At 40.2% G+C, this 15,764-nt stretch overlaps 1 protein-coding gene across 2 annotated transcripts in view; it reads left to right on the forward strand.

The window, feature by feature from the left end:
* GAREM1 (GRB2 associated regulator of MAPK1 subtype 1) overlaps positions 1-15,764 on the forward strand; it is a 236,747-nt gene that overhangs the window by 66,221 nt on the left and 154,762 nt on the right. For both annotated transcript variants that reach the window (XM_070778766.1, XM_070778767.1), the window contains exon 2: positions 14,634-14,774. In XM_070778766.1, coding sequence (XP_070634867.1) covers positions 14,634-14,774 — 141 coding nt within the window. The remainder of the gene's footprint in view (positions 1-14,633; positions 14,775-15,764) is intronic.

Consider the following 15,764-nt stretch of genomic DNA (forward strand, 5'->3'; position numbering starts at 1 on the left):
CCAGGCTTCTCTGTCCATGGGATTCTTCAGGCAAGAATACTGGAGTGGGTTGCCATGCCCTCCTCTAGGGGGTCTTCCCCACCCAGAGACTGAACTCATGCCTCCTGTATTGGCAGGCAGGTTCTTGCCAGTGAGCCACCAGGGAAGCCCCATTAAGACGATATATTATTTTTAAAGCAAAGCAGAGTCAGGACTTAAAGGATTAACAATATATGCCTTCTGTGGGGATAGAGCCTGTTACTCTGGTGTGAAATGCTGCACCAAGAATAAAGACACAAATGTGGAAAATAAAAAAACACTTTAATTTACTAGCTGCCAAAATTACAACACAGCTTAGAGAAGTGAGTGAGTCACTCATTTGTTCCATGTGACATGAGAACAGCAAAAATAAATAAATAACACCGTATTTACTTTCTTTTATGCATTCCACTCAACCTTAATACAGAACTCATCCGCAGTAAGTTAACAGGTTTAATATCAAAACATTATCAGTTGTCATCTGAGTACAGTCATATTTCATGTTTAAAAATAAAGCATTTCAAAGAAATTTGGATTCTGCTGTGCAGACACGAGGACTTGAGCTGATTCAGACACATTCTGAGTAATTCATGTATAAAGGTACAGCAGTTATACACTTACTCAGACACATTCAGCTGTAATGAATTTCATTACAGTTCAGACAAAGCTAAAATAGAAAGCATTAAAAAACAAAAACAGAAACCTACAAGGTTCAACGTTGGGGAGAATAGCCTAAGTTAAAAGTTACTGTGCTGCTGCTAAGTCTCTTCAGTCGTGTCCGACTCTGTGCGACCCCATAGACGGCAGCCCACCAGGCTCCCCCGTCCCTGGGATTCTCCAGGCAAGAACACTGGAGTGGGTTGCCATTTCCTCCTCCAATGCATGAAAGTGAAAAGTGAAAGTGACATCGCTCAGTCGTGTCCGACCCTCAGCGACCCCATGGACTGCAGCCTTCCAGGCGCCTCCATCCATGGGATTTTCCAGGCAAGAGTACTGGAGTGGGGTGCCATTGCCTTCTCCGAAAAGTTACTATAGAATACTTAAAAAGCGAAACAAGAAAGGCGGTTGCCTGAGGTGGGGGCTGAGGGTGGTGGGCAAAATGGGTGAAGGGGCAGGTGGGAGCCAAAGGCACGAGTCTCCAGTTAGAAAATGACTAAGTCACGAGAATGCGATGTACAGCATGGCGACTCTACTTAGTATAATTGTATTGCACAGGTGAAAGTAGCTGGGAGAGTGGATCTTGGAAGTCTCTTAGGAAAAAAATAGCAACTGTGTATAGTGGTGAATGTGAACTGAACAACTTATGGTGATTTTGTGGTATTTTTAAATCAGATTGTTAGTATTTATGCCTAAAACTTACACCATGTTGTGTCAGTTATACCTCAGTTAAAAAACAAAAAAAAAAAACATGAGGGCAGTGAATCCGGGCTGTTTCATTGCATTGTTGTGGATGCTGGTAGAACCAGATGGTTTAGAGAGGATCTCATGCATTGGAGAAGGAAATGGCAACCCACTCCGGTATTCTTGCCTGGAGAATCCCAGGGATGGGGGAGCCTGGTGGGCTGCCATCTATGGGGTCGCACAGAGTCGGACACGATTGACGCGACTTAGCAGTAGCAGCAGCAGCATCCAACAGCATGTACGGTCTTGAATGTCTGTTCCTTATCCCCATGGTTCTCAAGGGGTTTCCCTGGTGGCTCAGACAGTAAAGAATCTGCCTGCAATATGGGAGACGTGGGTTTGATCCCTGGGTCGGGAAGATCCCCTGAAGAAGGGAATGGCAACCCACTTCAGTACTTTTGCCTGGAGAATCCCGTGGGTGGAGGAGCCTGGCAGTCTGCAGTCCATGGGTCACAAAGAGTCAGACACAACTGAGTGACTAACACTTTCACAGTTCTCAAACTTGATAAATGTAAAGACTGGTTTTAGAAGGGAAGAAATGCTTGTAATTTTCATAGTGTTAATTTTTTATTATGTCACTTAAATATATATGAACACTAAACAGTCAATCTAAATTTCTTGTGCTCATAGCTCTAAAATTTATAAATTAGGATAGATGATAAGCAAAAAAGTTACAAAATTAGTACAGTTTAAGTGAAAAATACTGATATTCAAAGCAGGAAAACATTCATAGAGCTGGTCTATCAAGACCCAGTAAGATGAGTCATGAGTAAATAGGGATTGGGAGATAAATTCAAATATAAGGCATTTCATTGCAGGAAAATGAAAGAAAGTGAGAAGAGGGCCCAGATGTATGAAAGTGCCATGTGTATGTGGCCCAGAGAACTGTTTTTTGCGCTCCAGTATATGATGTGGGGAACGTAAGGCGAGAGACTCTTCAGAACTAGATCATGGGAGCCTTGAGTACTGGGCCATGGAATTAAGGCCTCCTTGTGGCTGGGAACCTCTGAAGGCAGATGGGAGTCGAAGAAGAAGATGAGCAGTGCTGTGTTCTTTCGAAAGTGTCGTCTGCAGCAATATTTCAATACATTGAAAAAGTGAAGAATAGAGGATTGAAACCCCAGTCAAGAGGTTAGATCTATGAGAGCAGATACTTGGTTCACTGCCGTATCTCTAGGTCCTAAAACATAGCTGGTCCTGGATAAGTATTGAATAAATGTGTGATGCCTGAATGAATAGCATGGCAGAAGTATGCAGAAGGTAAAGTCTGGACTCTGAGCTCGGAAGAGAAGTTAGTGACCGGTAGCATGGATTCGAGAGTTGTCCATAACTAATGGGACCATTGAGAGATGTATACGATTGTAAAGGAGAGAGAAAAGGTGAACAGGCTAAGGGTGGAACCTTGATTGTGTGTGTTTCAGTCATTCAGTCGTGTCCAACTCTTCATGGCCCCGTGGACCACGTGAGGCTCCTCTGTCCATGGGATTCTCCAGAAAAGAATGGAGGGGTTCCCATGCCCTTCTCCAGGGGATCTCCCTGACCCAGGGATTGAACCCGTGTCTCTTGTGAATCTGCATTACCAGGCAGATTCTTTACCACTAGTACCACCTGGGAAGCCATTCGGGAACCTTGATTAACTCCTATAATTACAATTAATATAGATGGATGTAAAGGGGTGAAAACTAGGAGCAGGTAAGACGGAGACATCAGAAAGGTGAATCAGGAGATTATGTTGGTCAAACAGATAAAGGAACACAGTTTGTGTACGTCCAGATTATAAATATTTATTTTAAATTTTGAGATTGGTTTTTTTTAAGTGGACTGACTTTAAAGAATTCATAGATTTATGTTCCCCTAACATGAGAAATGATTTTAACAGGTTGTGAGACTTGAGAATCAAGGTCAAACCAGTCAAATATTTATAAGTATATCCAGATGTGGGGAAATTTCAGGATGGCACTAACGTATTTTGGAATTTAACACACAGTTCTTTGAGAGTTCTTTTTACTACATCTTTGAGCTAAATATGTAAGTTTTAGCATGTTATACATAGTACTTAAGCAACAGGATAATTATAGCACCAAAAAATGTTTACTTCATGAATTCATTTAAATAGTGTCTCTATTAGTGACCTGCCCAAGGATATTTTAAGTGATTATATTAAGCTTTTTTTTTCTAGACAATTTTTGTGAGACTTATTTTGCCTCAAGCAGGCACTTGGTTCAGTTGTTTTAAAAAATGAAAAAGACATAAGCTGAAAAATAGGCATTGGTTTCTTACCACTTTATGGCTTCAGCAATCATTCTGAATCCTCTTGATAGAGTGTTTACTGCATCAACAAGCGGGAGAATTTCACGTTAAATTTTCTGACTAACTTCACTGCAGTTGCTTCTTGGCTGCCTCTTTAGAGCCCACTGTGGAATAAAATTAAAACCGTTTTTATGATACAACAATTTAGTTGCAGAAAATGACATTTTCTCTTTTCCCTGAATGGCACTGTGTTTTCCTTCTGAGTTTCCTGCACACACCCCATGGCTCTGGTTTCTCCTCCCTCATCGATCTTTTATACATAGTTGTTGTTTAGTTGCTAAGTCGGGTTCGCCTCTTTTGCGACTCCATGGACTGTAGCCCCACCAGGCTCTTCTGTCCATGGGATTTCCCAGGCGAGAATACTGGAGTGGGTTGCCATTTCCTTCTCCGGGGATCTTCCCAACCCAGGGATAGAACCCACGTCTCCTGAACTGGTAGGCGGATCCTCTACCACTGAGCCATCAGGGAAGCCCATTTTTTTTATAGTACCACCACATTAATTTTCCTAAAGCAGAATTTTGACAATCCAAAACTCTTCAGTGGCTCCCTATTCCACCCTCATTTAAGCCCAACTTATCCATCACAGAAGAATCAACCCAAATGCTGTATATTCCCCGTTAGCATTTTCTTGATCCTCTCTGCTAAAGTCCCCACCTCCACTCTCAGTATCTTATTCCTCTTGCAATAGTGTTCATCCCATCCTGCCTTACATGAAATTACGAGAACGTATCTCACCCAGGAGAATGAGGGGCAAGGTCTTCTTTATATTTTTGCTCACTCCCCAGCTCCCCAGTTGCTTTGTGCATAAAAAATTCTCAAGTGTTTGTTGGTCATCATATTGTACACATTAAATATGTACAGTTCTTTGAATATCATTTATAACTCCGTAAATCAGGTCAGGGGGTGGTTTGTTTTTTAGTGTCGTTGTTTTGGGATTTTTGCTTAAAATCCTACCTCTTTATTATTTTCATCATGTTTGGACAAAGCTTTCTTATCTAGGTTTTTTGTCTTCCCTGAAATTTCAAATGGCCTCTGTTTTTTTTTTTTTTTTTTTCTTACTGACTAAAGAATAATGTACTTTTTACACTTTCCTCAAGCTTTTTCATCCCCTCAGTCATGCTTGCAAGGCTGCCTCTCCAGCTGTTTTTTTAAAAAGGCAAAATAAATACATGTTGTTGGGTAAATAAATGAGAAATATCTCAAAATGACAAACTTGCAAGTGACTCTTCTTTCTTGTATGTTCCTGATCTCTTACCCTTTTCCCATGGTGCCTTTACTTTGTAATTCATAATTTAATCATTCATTTGCGTTAATGGTCCTGTCTGTCGCCTTCCTGTTGGATTCCTGAGCATCCTTAGGGCAGGGCCATTTGTTTTGTTTGCTTCTGCATCTCAAGCACTCCGGAGTAGAGCCTGTCTTACAGGTTGAGTCAAGGAGTGAGACTTGAGGCCGAAGGTCAGGGTCTCCCTGTTTCTTGGGTTGTCATTGGTGGTTTTTAAAGGCAAAGGACTGTGGTATTGGAAGAGCAGAGTAGAGAGTGGGACCATGGAGTGAGTTTTCTGCCACTTATGAGAAAAGGACAAGCTTCTTGACTGCTCTAAAGGTCGTTTCCTCACCTGGGGAAGATTCATAGGCCCTAAATTACAATGCTTATGTGAGGACTGAGTTTTAGGGAGAAAAAGCTTCCAATATAATTAATAGCTGACCTTTACTGATTGTTTCTAACATGGTCAGACGTGTGCTGCACCTTTCCATCACTGTCATCGCACGTCTTCACAGCTGCTCTGTGAAGCAGGGACCATTGTTTCCCCATCTCACAGTAAAGAGGAGGTTCCTGCCCAGGACCATACAGTGGCGGTGGCAGGGCTCGGGCTTGACCAGGTCTGCTGTACCTAAAGTGCAAACTTGTAACACCTGCCTCCTGGGTATATGCCCTTCCTACCATCCTGCCTCCTAATGGGGAGCACCTAGAAGGCTGCTTAATTTCTCCTTTGGTGCAGCCATTCCAGATCTTTCTTTCCTGCTTTCTTTCACGCTTGAGGGATGCAGAGGGTTCATGAGTACCAGTGGTCCCTGGTGGTGGCTTTATGAACCACCATCCTCCCACTATTTATTACTCTGATAACCGAGTTGATCATTACAGCTTCCTCTACTTTATTTACTGAAAACATATTGACACTTTTAAGAATTTTTGAAAAGTCTATGAATGCCATTTCAGAACACACAGTGAAATCAATAATAATTCATTTATTCAGATATATAAATATAAATATATTTAATATATTTTGACATCTTGATATAATGTCAAAAATAAGGAAGGCATATTATTTTCTGTATAAAGAAATTAGTCCTTTCAGGTTGCTATTGTTTTTGTTGGGTCATTTTTTTGACCATTGGAAAATTGTAAACCAGGGTTAGTGGGGGATGGATTATTTTAATATCTAGGAAAAAACATTTTTTAAGTTTCAGGGGATAGGTTTCTCATTTGAAATAGTTTGTTATTGGGGCAAATGCTGAAAAGTTACTTTATAAAATATTAAAATCAAAAATTTCATTGTATGTTACAAAGTTTCATTATTTTCAATTGATTGGGAAATTTAGTGGGAGGCCAGAGAGAATTGGCAAAACATAAAATTTTGTTTTATTGTTTTATTGAAGTATAGTTGATTTACAGTGTTGTGTTACTTTCAGTTGTAGTTACAGTTACGTATCAACTCAATTCAGTTGCTAAGTCATATCCGACTCTTTGCAACTCCATGGACTGCAGCATGCCAGGCTTCCCTGTCCATCACCAACTCCCAAAGCTTACTGAAACTCATGTCCATCTAGTCGGTGATGCCATCCAACCATCTTATCCTCTGCTGTCCCCTTCTCCTTCTGCCTTCAATCTTTCCCAGCATCAGGGTCTTTTCCAATGAGTCAGTTCTTTGCATCAGGTGGCCAAAGTATTGGAGCTTCAGCTTCAGCATCAGTCCTTCCAGTGCAGGGCTGAATTCGTTTAGGATTGACTGGTTTGATCTCCTTGTAGTCCAAGGGACTCTCAAGAGTCTTCTCCAATACCACAGTTCAAAAGCATCAATTCTTCAGTGCTCAGCTTTCTTTATGGTCCACCTGTCACATCCATGCATGACTATTGGAAAAACCATAGCTTTGACTAGATAGACCTTTGTTGGCAAAGTATTGTCTCTGCTTTTTAATATGCTGTCTATGTTGGTCATAGCTTTTCTTCAAAGGAACAAGCACCTTTTAATTTCATGGCTACAGTCACCATTTGCAGTGATTTTGGAGTCCCCCTGAAAAAACTCTCACTGTTTCCATTTTTTCCCCATCTATTTGGCATGAAGTGATGGCACCAGATGCCATGATTTTAGTTTTCTGAATGTTGAGTTTTTCTGAATGTAGAAATAACACCAGAAAGAATGAAGAGACGGAGCCAAAGCGAAACAATGCCCAGTTGTGGATGTAACTGGTGATGGAAGTAAAGTCCAATGCTGTAAAGAGCAATATTGCATAGGAACCCAGAATGTTTGGTCCATAAATCAACGTAAATTAGAAGTGGTCAAACAGGAGATGGCAAGTGTGAACATCGACATTTTAGAAATCAATGAACTAAAATGTACTGGAATGGACGAATATAACTCAGATGACCATTATATCTACTACTGTGGGCAAGAATCCCTTAGAAGAAATGGAGTAGTCCTCACAGTCAACAAAAGAGTCCAAAATTCAGTACTTGGGTGCAATCTCAAAAACGACAGAATGATCTCTGTTCGTTTCCAAGGCAAAACCATTCAGTATCACAGTAATCCAAGTCTATGCCCCAACCACTAATACTGAAGAAGCTGAAGTAGAACAGTTCTGTGAAGACCCACAAGACCTTTTAGAACTAACACCCAAGAGAGATGTCCTTTTCATTATAGGCGACTGGAATGCAAAAGTAGGAAGTCAAGAAACACCTGGAGTAATAGGCAAATTTTGCTGTAGAGTACAGAATGAAGCAGGGCAAAGGCTAACAGAGTTTTGCCAAGAGAATGCACTGGTCATAGCAAACACCCTCTTCCAACAATGTAAGAGAAGACTCTACACATGGACATCACAAGATGGTCAACACCAAAATCAGATTGATTATATTCTTTGCAGCCAAAGATGGAGAAGCTCTATACAGTCAGCAAAAACAAGACCAGGAGCTGATTGTGGCTCAGATCATGAGTGCTTTATTGCCAAATTCAGACTTAAATTGAAGAAAGTAGGGAAGACCACTCGACCATTTGGGTATGACCTAAATCAAATCTCTTACAATTATACAGTGGAAGTGACAAATAGATTCAAGGGATTAGATCTGATAGAGTGCCTGAAGAACTACGAATGGAGTTTCGTGACACTGTACAGGAGGCAGTGATCAAGATCATCCCCAAGAAAAAGAAATGCAAAAAGGCAAAATGGTTGTCTGAGGAAGTCTTACAAATAGCTGAGAAAGGAAGAGAAGCCAAAAGTAAAGGAGAAAAGGAAAGGTATTCCCATTTGCATGCAGAGTTCCAAAGAATAGCAAGGAGAGATAAATCCTTCCTCAGTGATCAGTGCAAAGAAATAGAGGAAAACAATAGAATGGGAAATCCTAGAGATCTCTTCAAGAAAGTTAGAGATACCAAGGGAACATTTCTTGCAAAGATGGACACAATAAAGGACAGAAATGGTATGGACCTAACAGAAGCAGAAGATAAGAACAAGTGGCAAGAATACACAGAAGAACTATACAAAAAGATATTCATGACCCAGATAACCACAATGGTATGATCACTCATGTAGAGCCAGACATTTTGGAATGTGAAGTCAAGTGGGCTTTAAGAATCATCACTACAAACAGAGCTAATGGAGGTGATGGAATTCCAGTTGAGCTATTTCAAATCAGAAAAGATGATGCTGTGAAAGTGCTGCACTCAATATGCCAGCAAATTTGGAAAACTCAGCAGTGGCCACAGGACTGGAAAAGGTCAGTTTTCATTTCAATCCCAAAGAAAGGCAATGCCAAAGAATGTGCAAACTACTGCACAATTGCTCTCAGTTCAGTTCAATTGCTCAGTTGTGTCCGACTTTTTGCAGCCCCATGGAGTGCAGCATACCAGGCTTCCCTGTCCATCACCAACTCCAGGAGCTTACTCAAACTCATGTCCATTGAGTTGGTGATGCCATCCAACCATTTCATCCTCTGTCCTCCCCTTCTCCCACCTTCAATCTTTGCCACTATCAGGGTCTTTTCCAATGAGTCAGTTCGTCACATTCATCTCACATGCCAGCAAAGTAATGCTCAAAATTCTCCAAGCCAGGCTTCAACAGTACGTGAACCATGAACTTCCAGATGTTCAAGCTGGATTTAGAAAAGGCAGAGAGGAACCAGAGATCAAATTTCCAACATTTGTTGGATCACTGAAAAAGCAAGAGAGTTCCAGAAAAAGTTACATATATTCAGTTACATTTATATTCTTTTTCAGGTTCTTTTCCATTATTGATTATTATGATATTTTGAATATAGCCCCCAGTGCTGTTTTTCTTTTTTATATTGAGTAGTGTATATCCGTTAATTCTGAACTCTTAATTTACCCTTCTCCCTCACCTTTCCCCTTTGATAAACATAATTTTGTTTTCTATGCCTGTGAGTCTCTATTTTGGAAATAAGTTCATTTGTATCATAGTTTTAGATTCCAAACGAAAGTGATACCATATGATATTTGTCTTTCTTTGAGTTATTCCATAGTATGATAATGTCTAAGCCCATCCATATGGCTACAAAAGGCATTATTTCATTCTTTTTTTATGGCTGAGTAATACTCCATTGTATACATATCCCACATCTTCTTTATCCTTTCGTCTCTCAGTGGACATTTAGGCTACTTCCATATGTTAGCTATTGTAAATCGGGCTGCAGTGAACATTAGGGTGCATGTATCTTTTCAAATTACAGCTTTGTCTTTTCCTGATATTTGCCCAGGGATGGGATTGCTGGATCATAAGGTAACTCTGTTTTTAGTTCTTTAAGGAACCTCTTGACTGTTCTCCATCCTGGCTGTAACAGTTTACATTCCCGACAGTTTAGGAGGGTTCCCTTTTCTCCATACCTTCTCCAGCATTTATTGTTTGTAAACTTTTTGATGATGGTTATTCTGATTGGTGTGAAGTGAGTAGTACTTCATTGTCGTTTTGATTTGTATTTCTCCAATAATTAGTGAAATAGCTCAACTGGAATTCCATGACCTCCACTAGCTTTGTTCATAGTGATGCTTTCTAAGGCCCACTTGACTTCACATTCCAGGATGTCTGGCTCTAGGTCAGTGATCACACGATCGTGATTATCTTGGTCGTGAAGCTTTTTGTACAGTTCTTCTGTGTATTCTTGCCACCTCTTCTTAATATCTCTGCTTCTGTTAGGTCCATACCATTTCTGTCCTTTATCGAGCCCATCTTTGCATGAAATGTTCCCTTGGTATCTCTAATTTTCTGGAAGAGATCTCTAGTCTTTCCCATTCTGTTGTTTTCCTCTGTTTCTTTGCATTGATCACTGAGGAAGGCTTTCTTATCTCTCCTTGCTGTTCTTTGGAACTCTGCATTCAGATGCTTATATCTTTTCTTCTCTCCTTTGCTTTTCACTTCTCTTCTTTTCACAGCTATTTGTAAGGCCTCCTCAGACAGCCATTTTGCTTTTGTGCATTTCTTTTCTATGGGGATGGTCTTGATCCCTGTCTCCTGTACAGTGTCACGAACCTCCATCCATAGTTCATCAGGCACTCTGTCTATCAGATCTAGTCCCTAAAATCTATTTCTCACTTCCACTGTATAATCATAAGGGATTTGATTTAGGTCATACCTGAATGGTCTAGTGGTTTTCCCCACTTTCTTCAATTTAAGTCTGAATTTGGCAATAAGGAGTTCATGATCTGAGCCACAGTCAGCTCCCGGTCTTGTTTTTGCTGAATGTATAGAGCTTCTCAATCTTTGGCTGCAAAGAATATAATCAATCTGATTTCAGTGTTGACCATCTTGTGATGTCCATGTGTAGAGTCTCCTCTTGTTTTGTTGGGAGAGAGTGTTTGCTATGACCAGTGCGTACTCTTGGGAAAACTCTATTAGCCTTTGCCCTGCTTCATTCTGTACTCCACGGCAAAATTTGCCTGTTACTCCAGGTATCTCTTGACTTCCTACTTTTGCATTCCAGTCCCCTATAATGAAAAGGATATCTTTTTTGGGTGTTAGTTCTAAAAGGTCTTGTAGGTCTTCATAGAACCATTCAACTTCAGCTTCTTCAGAGTTCCTGGTTGGGGCATAGGCTTGGATTACCATGATATTGAATGGTTTACCTTGGAAAAGAACAGAGATCATTCTGTCGTTTTTGAGATTGCATCCAAGTACTGAATTTCGGGCTCTTTTGTTGACCATGTTGGCTACTCCATTTCTTCTAAGGGATTCTTGCCCACAGAATAGTAGATATAATGGTCATCTGAGTTAAATTCACCCATTCCAGTCCATTTCAGTTCACTGATTCCTAGAATGTTGACATTCACTCTTGCCATCTCCTGTCTGACTACTTCCAATTTGCCTTGATTCATGGACCAAACATTCCAGGTTCCTATTCAATATTGCTCCTTACAGCATTGGACCTTGCTTCTATCACCAGTCACATCGACAACTGGGTATTGTTTTTGCTTTGGCTCCATCCCTTCATTCTTTCTGGAGTTATTTCTCCACTGATCTCCAGTAGCATATTGGGCACCTACCAACCCGGGGAGTTCCCCTTTCAGTACCCTATCATTTTGTCTTTTCATACTCTTCATGGGGTTCTCAAGGCAAGAATACTGAAGTGGTTTGCCATTTCGTTCTCCAGTGGATGTGAACCATGAACTTCCAGATGTTCAAGCTGGTTTTAGAAAAGGCAGAGGAACCAGAGATCAAATTGCCAATATCCTCTGGATCATGGAAAAAGCAAGAGAGTTCCAGAAAAGCATCTATTTCTGCTTTATTAACTATGCCAGAACCTTTGACTGTGTGGATCACAATAAACTGTGGAAAATTCTGAAAGAGATGGGAATACCAGACCACCTGACCTGAGTCTTGAGAAACCTGTATGCCGGTCAGGAAGCAACAGTTAGAACTGTTCATGGAACAACAGACTGGTTCCAAATAGGAAAAGGAGTACGTCAAGGCTGTATATTGTCACCCTGCTTATTTAACTTATATGCAGAGTATATCATGAGAAATGCTGGGCTGGAAGAAGCACAAGCTGGAATCAAGATTGCTGGGAGAAATATCAATAACCTCAGATATACAGATGACACCACCCTTATGGCAGAAAGTGCAGAGAACTAAAAAGCCTCTTGATGAAAGTGAAAGTGGAGAGTGAAAAAATTGGGTTAAAGCTCAACATTCAGAAAACGAAGATCATGGCATCCGGTCCCATCACTTCATGGGAAATAGATGGGGAAACAGTGGAAACGGTGTCAGACTTTATTTTGGGGGGCTCCAAAATCACTTCAGATGGTGATTGTAGCCATGAAATTAAAAGACGCTTCCTCCTTGGAAGGAAAGTTATGACCAACCTAGATAGCATATTCAAAAGCAGAGATATTACTTTGACAACAAAAGTCCGTCTAGTCAAGCGTATGGTTTTTCCAGTGGTCATGTATGGATGTGAGAGTTGGACTGTGAAGAAGGCTGAGCGCCGAAGAATTGATGCTTTTGAACTGTGGTGTTGGAGAAGACTCTTGAGAGTCCCTTGGACTGCAAGGAGATCCAACCAGTCCATTCTAAAGGAGATCAGTCCTGGGTGTTCATTGGAAGGACTCATGTTGAAGCTGAAACTCCAATACTTTGGCCACCTCATGCGAAGAGTTGACTCATTGGAAAAGACCCTGATGCTGGGAGGGATTGTGGAAAGGAGGAGAAGGGGACAGCAGAGGATGAGATGGCTGGATGGTATCACCGACTCGATGGACATGAGTTTGAGTGAGCTCCAGGAGTTGGTGATGGACAGGGAAGCCTGGCATGCTGTGAATAATGGGGTAGCAAAGAGTCAGACACAACTGAGCTACTGAACTGAACTGAATAGTGATGTTGATTCTTTCCTGTGCCTGTTGGCCATCTGTATGTCTTCTTTGGAGAAACGTCTATTTTGATCTGCCCATTTTTTAATTGGGTTGTTTTTTTGTTATGGAACTATGTGAGCTGTTTGTATATTTTGTAAGTTAATCCCTTGTCCATCACATTGTGAATATTTTCTCTCATTTTGTAAGTTGTCTTTTCATTTTCTTTCTGGCTTCCTTTGCTGTGTAAAAGTTCTTAAGTTTGATTAGATTCCATCTGTTTATTTTTGCTTTTATTTCTATTAGTCTAGGAAGCAGATCCAATAAAATATTGCTGCAACTTATATCAAAAAGGATTCTGCCAATGTTTTCTTTTCCTCTAAGAGTTTGAGAGTTACATGGTCTTACAATTAGGTCTCTAATCCATTTTGCGTTTATTTTTGTATATGATGTTGAAGAATGTTTTAATTTTATTCCTTTACATAGAACTGGCCAGTTTTCCCAGAAACACTTGCTATAGAGACTGTGTTTTTCTCTATTGTGTATTCTTGCCTCCTTTGTTGTAGATTAATTAACCATAAGTGTGTGGGTTTATTTCTAGGCTTTCTGTTCTGTTCCATTGATTTATGTGTCTGTTTTTGTACCAGTACAGTACTAAAACATGTAAAGTTTGAAAGGAGATTATAAGCATTTAATCTCAAGTACTGTTTCAACAGAGAGAAATTTAATCACTACAATATAAGTACCAAAAATAAAAAACTAAATTTCTCTCTGTTGAAACAGTACTTGAGATTAAATGCTTATAATCTCCTTTCAAACTTTACATGTTTTAGTACTGTACTGGGCACATTCCCTGGCAGTCCAGCGGTTGGGACTTTATGGTTTCACAGACAAAGGCCTGAGTTCCACTCCTGGTTTAGGGAACTAGGGTCCCATGAGCCATGGTGTACCCAAGAAAAAAAAAAAAGCATAAGCTTTGGAATCTGACCTAGGCTTGAATCCGCACCTTTCTGCTTATTAAATCTGTGCACTTAGACTATACATTTCTGTTTTTAAAAATAATTTTGTTTATGTATTTATCACGTCTGAGCTCGGTCTTCGTTACTGCATGGGCTTTTCTCTAGCTGCAGAGAGCTGGGGCTACTCTGTAGTTGTGGCGTGTGGGCTTCTCACTGCGGTGGCTTCTGTTGTTGTGGAGCATGGGGTCCAGGCCAGGTGGACTTCAGTAGGTGAAGCACGAAGGTGCAGTTGTTGTGGCTCCCCAGCCTCTAGAGACCAGGCTCAGTAGTTGTGGCTCGTGGGTTCAGTTGCTCTGAGGCAAGTGGGATCTTCCCAGGTCAGGAATTGAACCCATGTCTTCCATGCAATGGCAGGTGGATTCTTTACCACTGAGCCACCAGGGAAACCCCTATACTTAACATTCTGAACCTTCATTTTTCTTGTCTATAAAGAAGGAACAATACCTGCCTCATAATGTTCTTCTATTACATTGAAATAATATATATAAAACATTTAATTAGATGTGCTCAGGATATTGTTGGCACTCAGTATATTTTTATTTTATTATATTATTGTTGAAATACCACTAGGATAGAATGAGGTATTTAAAAATCTCTTTGCAGATAAATGGGAAACATTTTTATGGAATCCTGTGTATAGTTGTCAACTTGGCATGGAATGCCTTTTTTTAAATTGCTGATTCAAAAGTGGACTTTATCTCATCTTGGGATGAGCTGTCAACTTCTCCATTAGTGAACTTACAACTAATGAAATTGTGTTGCAGAGAATGGAGTAAGCAGATGCTAATTCTAAGTTTCTTATAAAATTTGTTTTCAGGAGAGTGCGTAGAAGGGCTGCGGGACAATGACTACCTTCTGATCCACTCGTGTCGTCAGTGGACCACCATCACCGCCCACAGCTTGGAGGAGGGGCACTATGTCATTGGGCCAAAGATAGAGATTCCGGTACATTATGCAGGTAAAGCTCCTCTCAAGGGACAGGGCCACGGAAGGGTACTTGAATATGCTAATTTTCTCTCCACAGTGAGAAAATAGGAGTTGTCTATAAACTAGAGGATATAATGACTTGGACAAAGAAGAACAAAACACTTTGGTTACCAGATTCATTTTGTCATAGGAATTTCTAATTAATGCATGTAGTTAAGCATGAATTTTTTTTTTCTTTAATGATCTTGTGCGTTTTTTTAACTTTTTATTTTGTACTGGAGTATAGTCAGTTAACAATGTGAAAGTTTCAGGTGGACTGCAAAGGGACTCCGCCATACATGTACATGTGTGCATTCTCCCCCAGACTCCCCTCCTATCCAGGCTGCCACATAACATTGAGCAGAGTTCCCCGTTAAGCACAAATTCTTCTCAGATATTCATAAAATAAAAAGGTTCCGAAGATCTTCTTTGGAAAGGCAGTCCATATGTGTAGGCAGCCTCTGAGCACAAGGATCTCTGAATTAACCTGAGCACAATTTGTGAATGACTTTGATTTCATGGTTTTACAAAATACCATTGCACAAACAAGCATTATGGTCTGGTTTTAAAAGTATTGAAAAGTCAGATACCTGCATATGTCCTTCTGCAAAGGAGCATTTAGAACACAGACAGCAGAGGTGACCTCACTGCTTTAGTTAAATCAGGATAATAGCTACTTTCCTGCCTCACTTGGAATTCTGTTCAGTGTAACATGTCACTGTTGCATTTATTTAACTAATTTTTAACTAGTTTAGTTAACATGTTAACTAAATTTACTGTTATTTAACTAGTTCCTTTCCATGTCATTTAACTAATATTTATTAAGGGCTTTCTAAGTACTAGCACTGTTCTAGGAATTCAGGATCCATCTAGTAGCTTGAATGCATTTTCAATAGTGGCAGTTTATACATGCAGTTTTTAAAAAGCATTTTAAAAAGCATATATATATATATATCCTACACTTCCTTCTGTTCCTTATAAT

Source organism: Bos indicus, chromosome 24 (genome assembly GCF_029378745.1).
Source record: "Bos indicus isolate NIAB-ARS_2022 breed Sahiwal x Tharparkar chromosome 24, NIAB-ARS_B.indTharparkar_mat_pri_1.0, whole genome shotgun sequence".
Lineage (NCBI taxonomy): Eukaryota > Metazoa > Chordata > Mammalia > Artiodactyla > Bovidae > Bos > Bos indicus.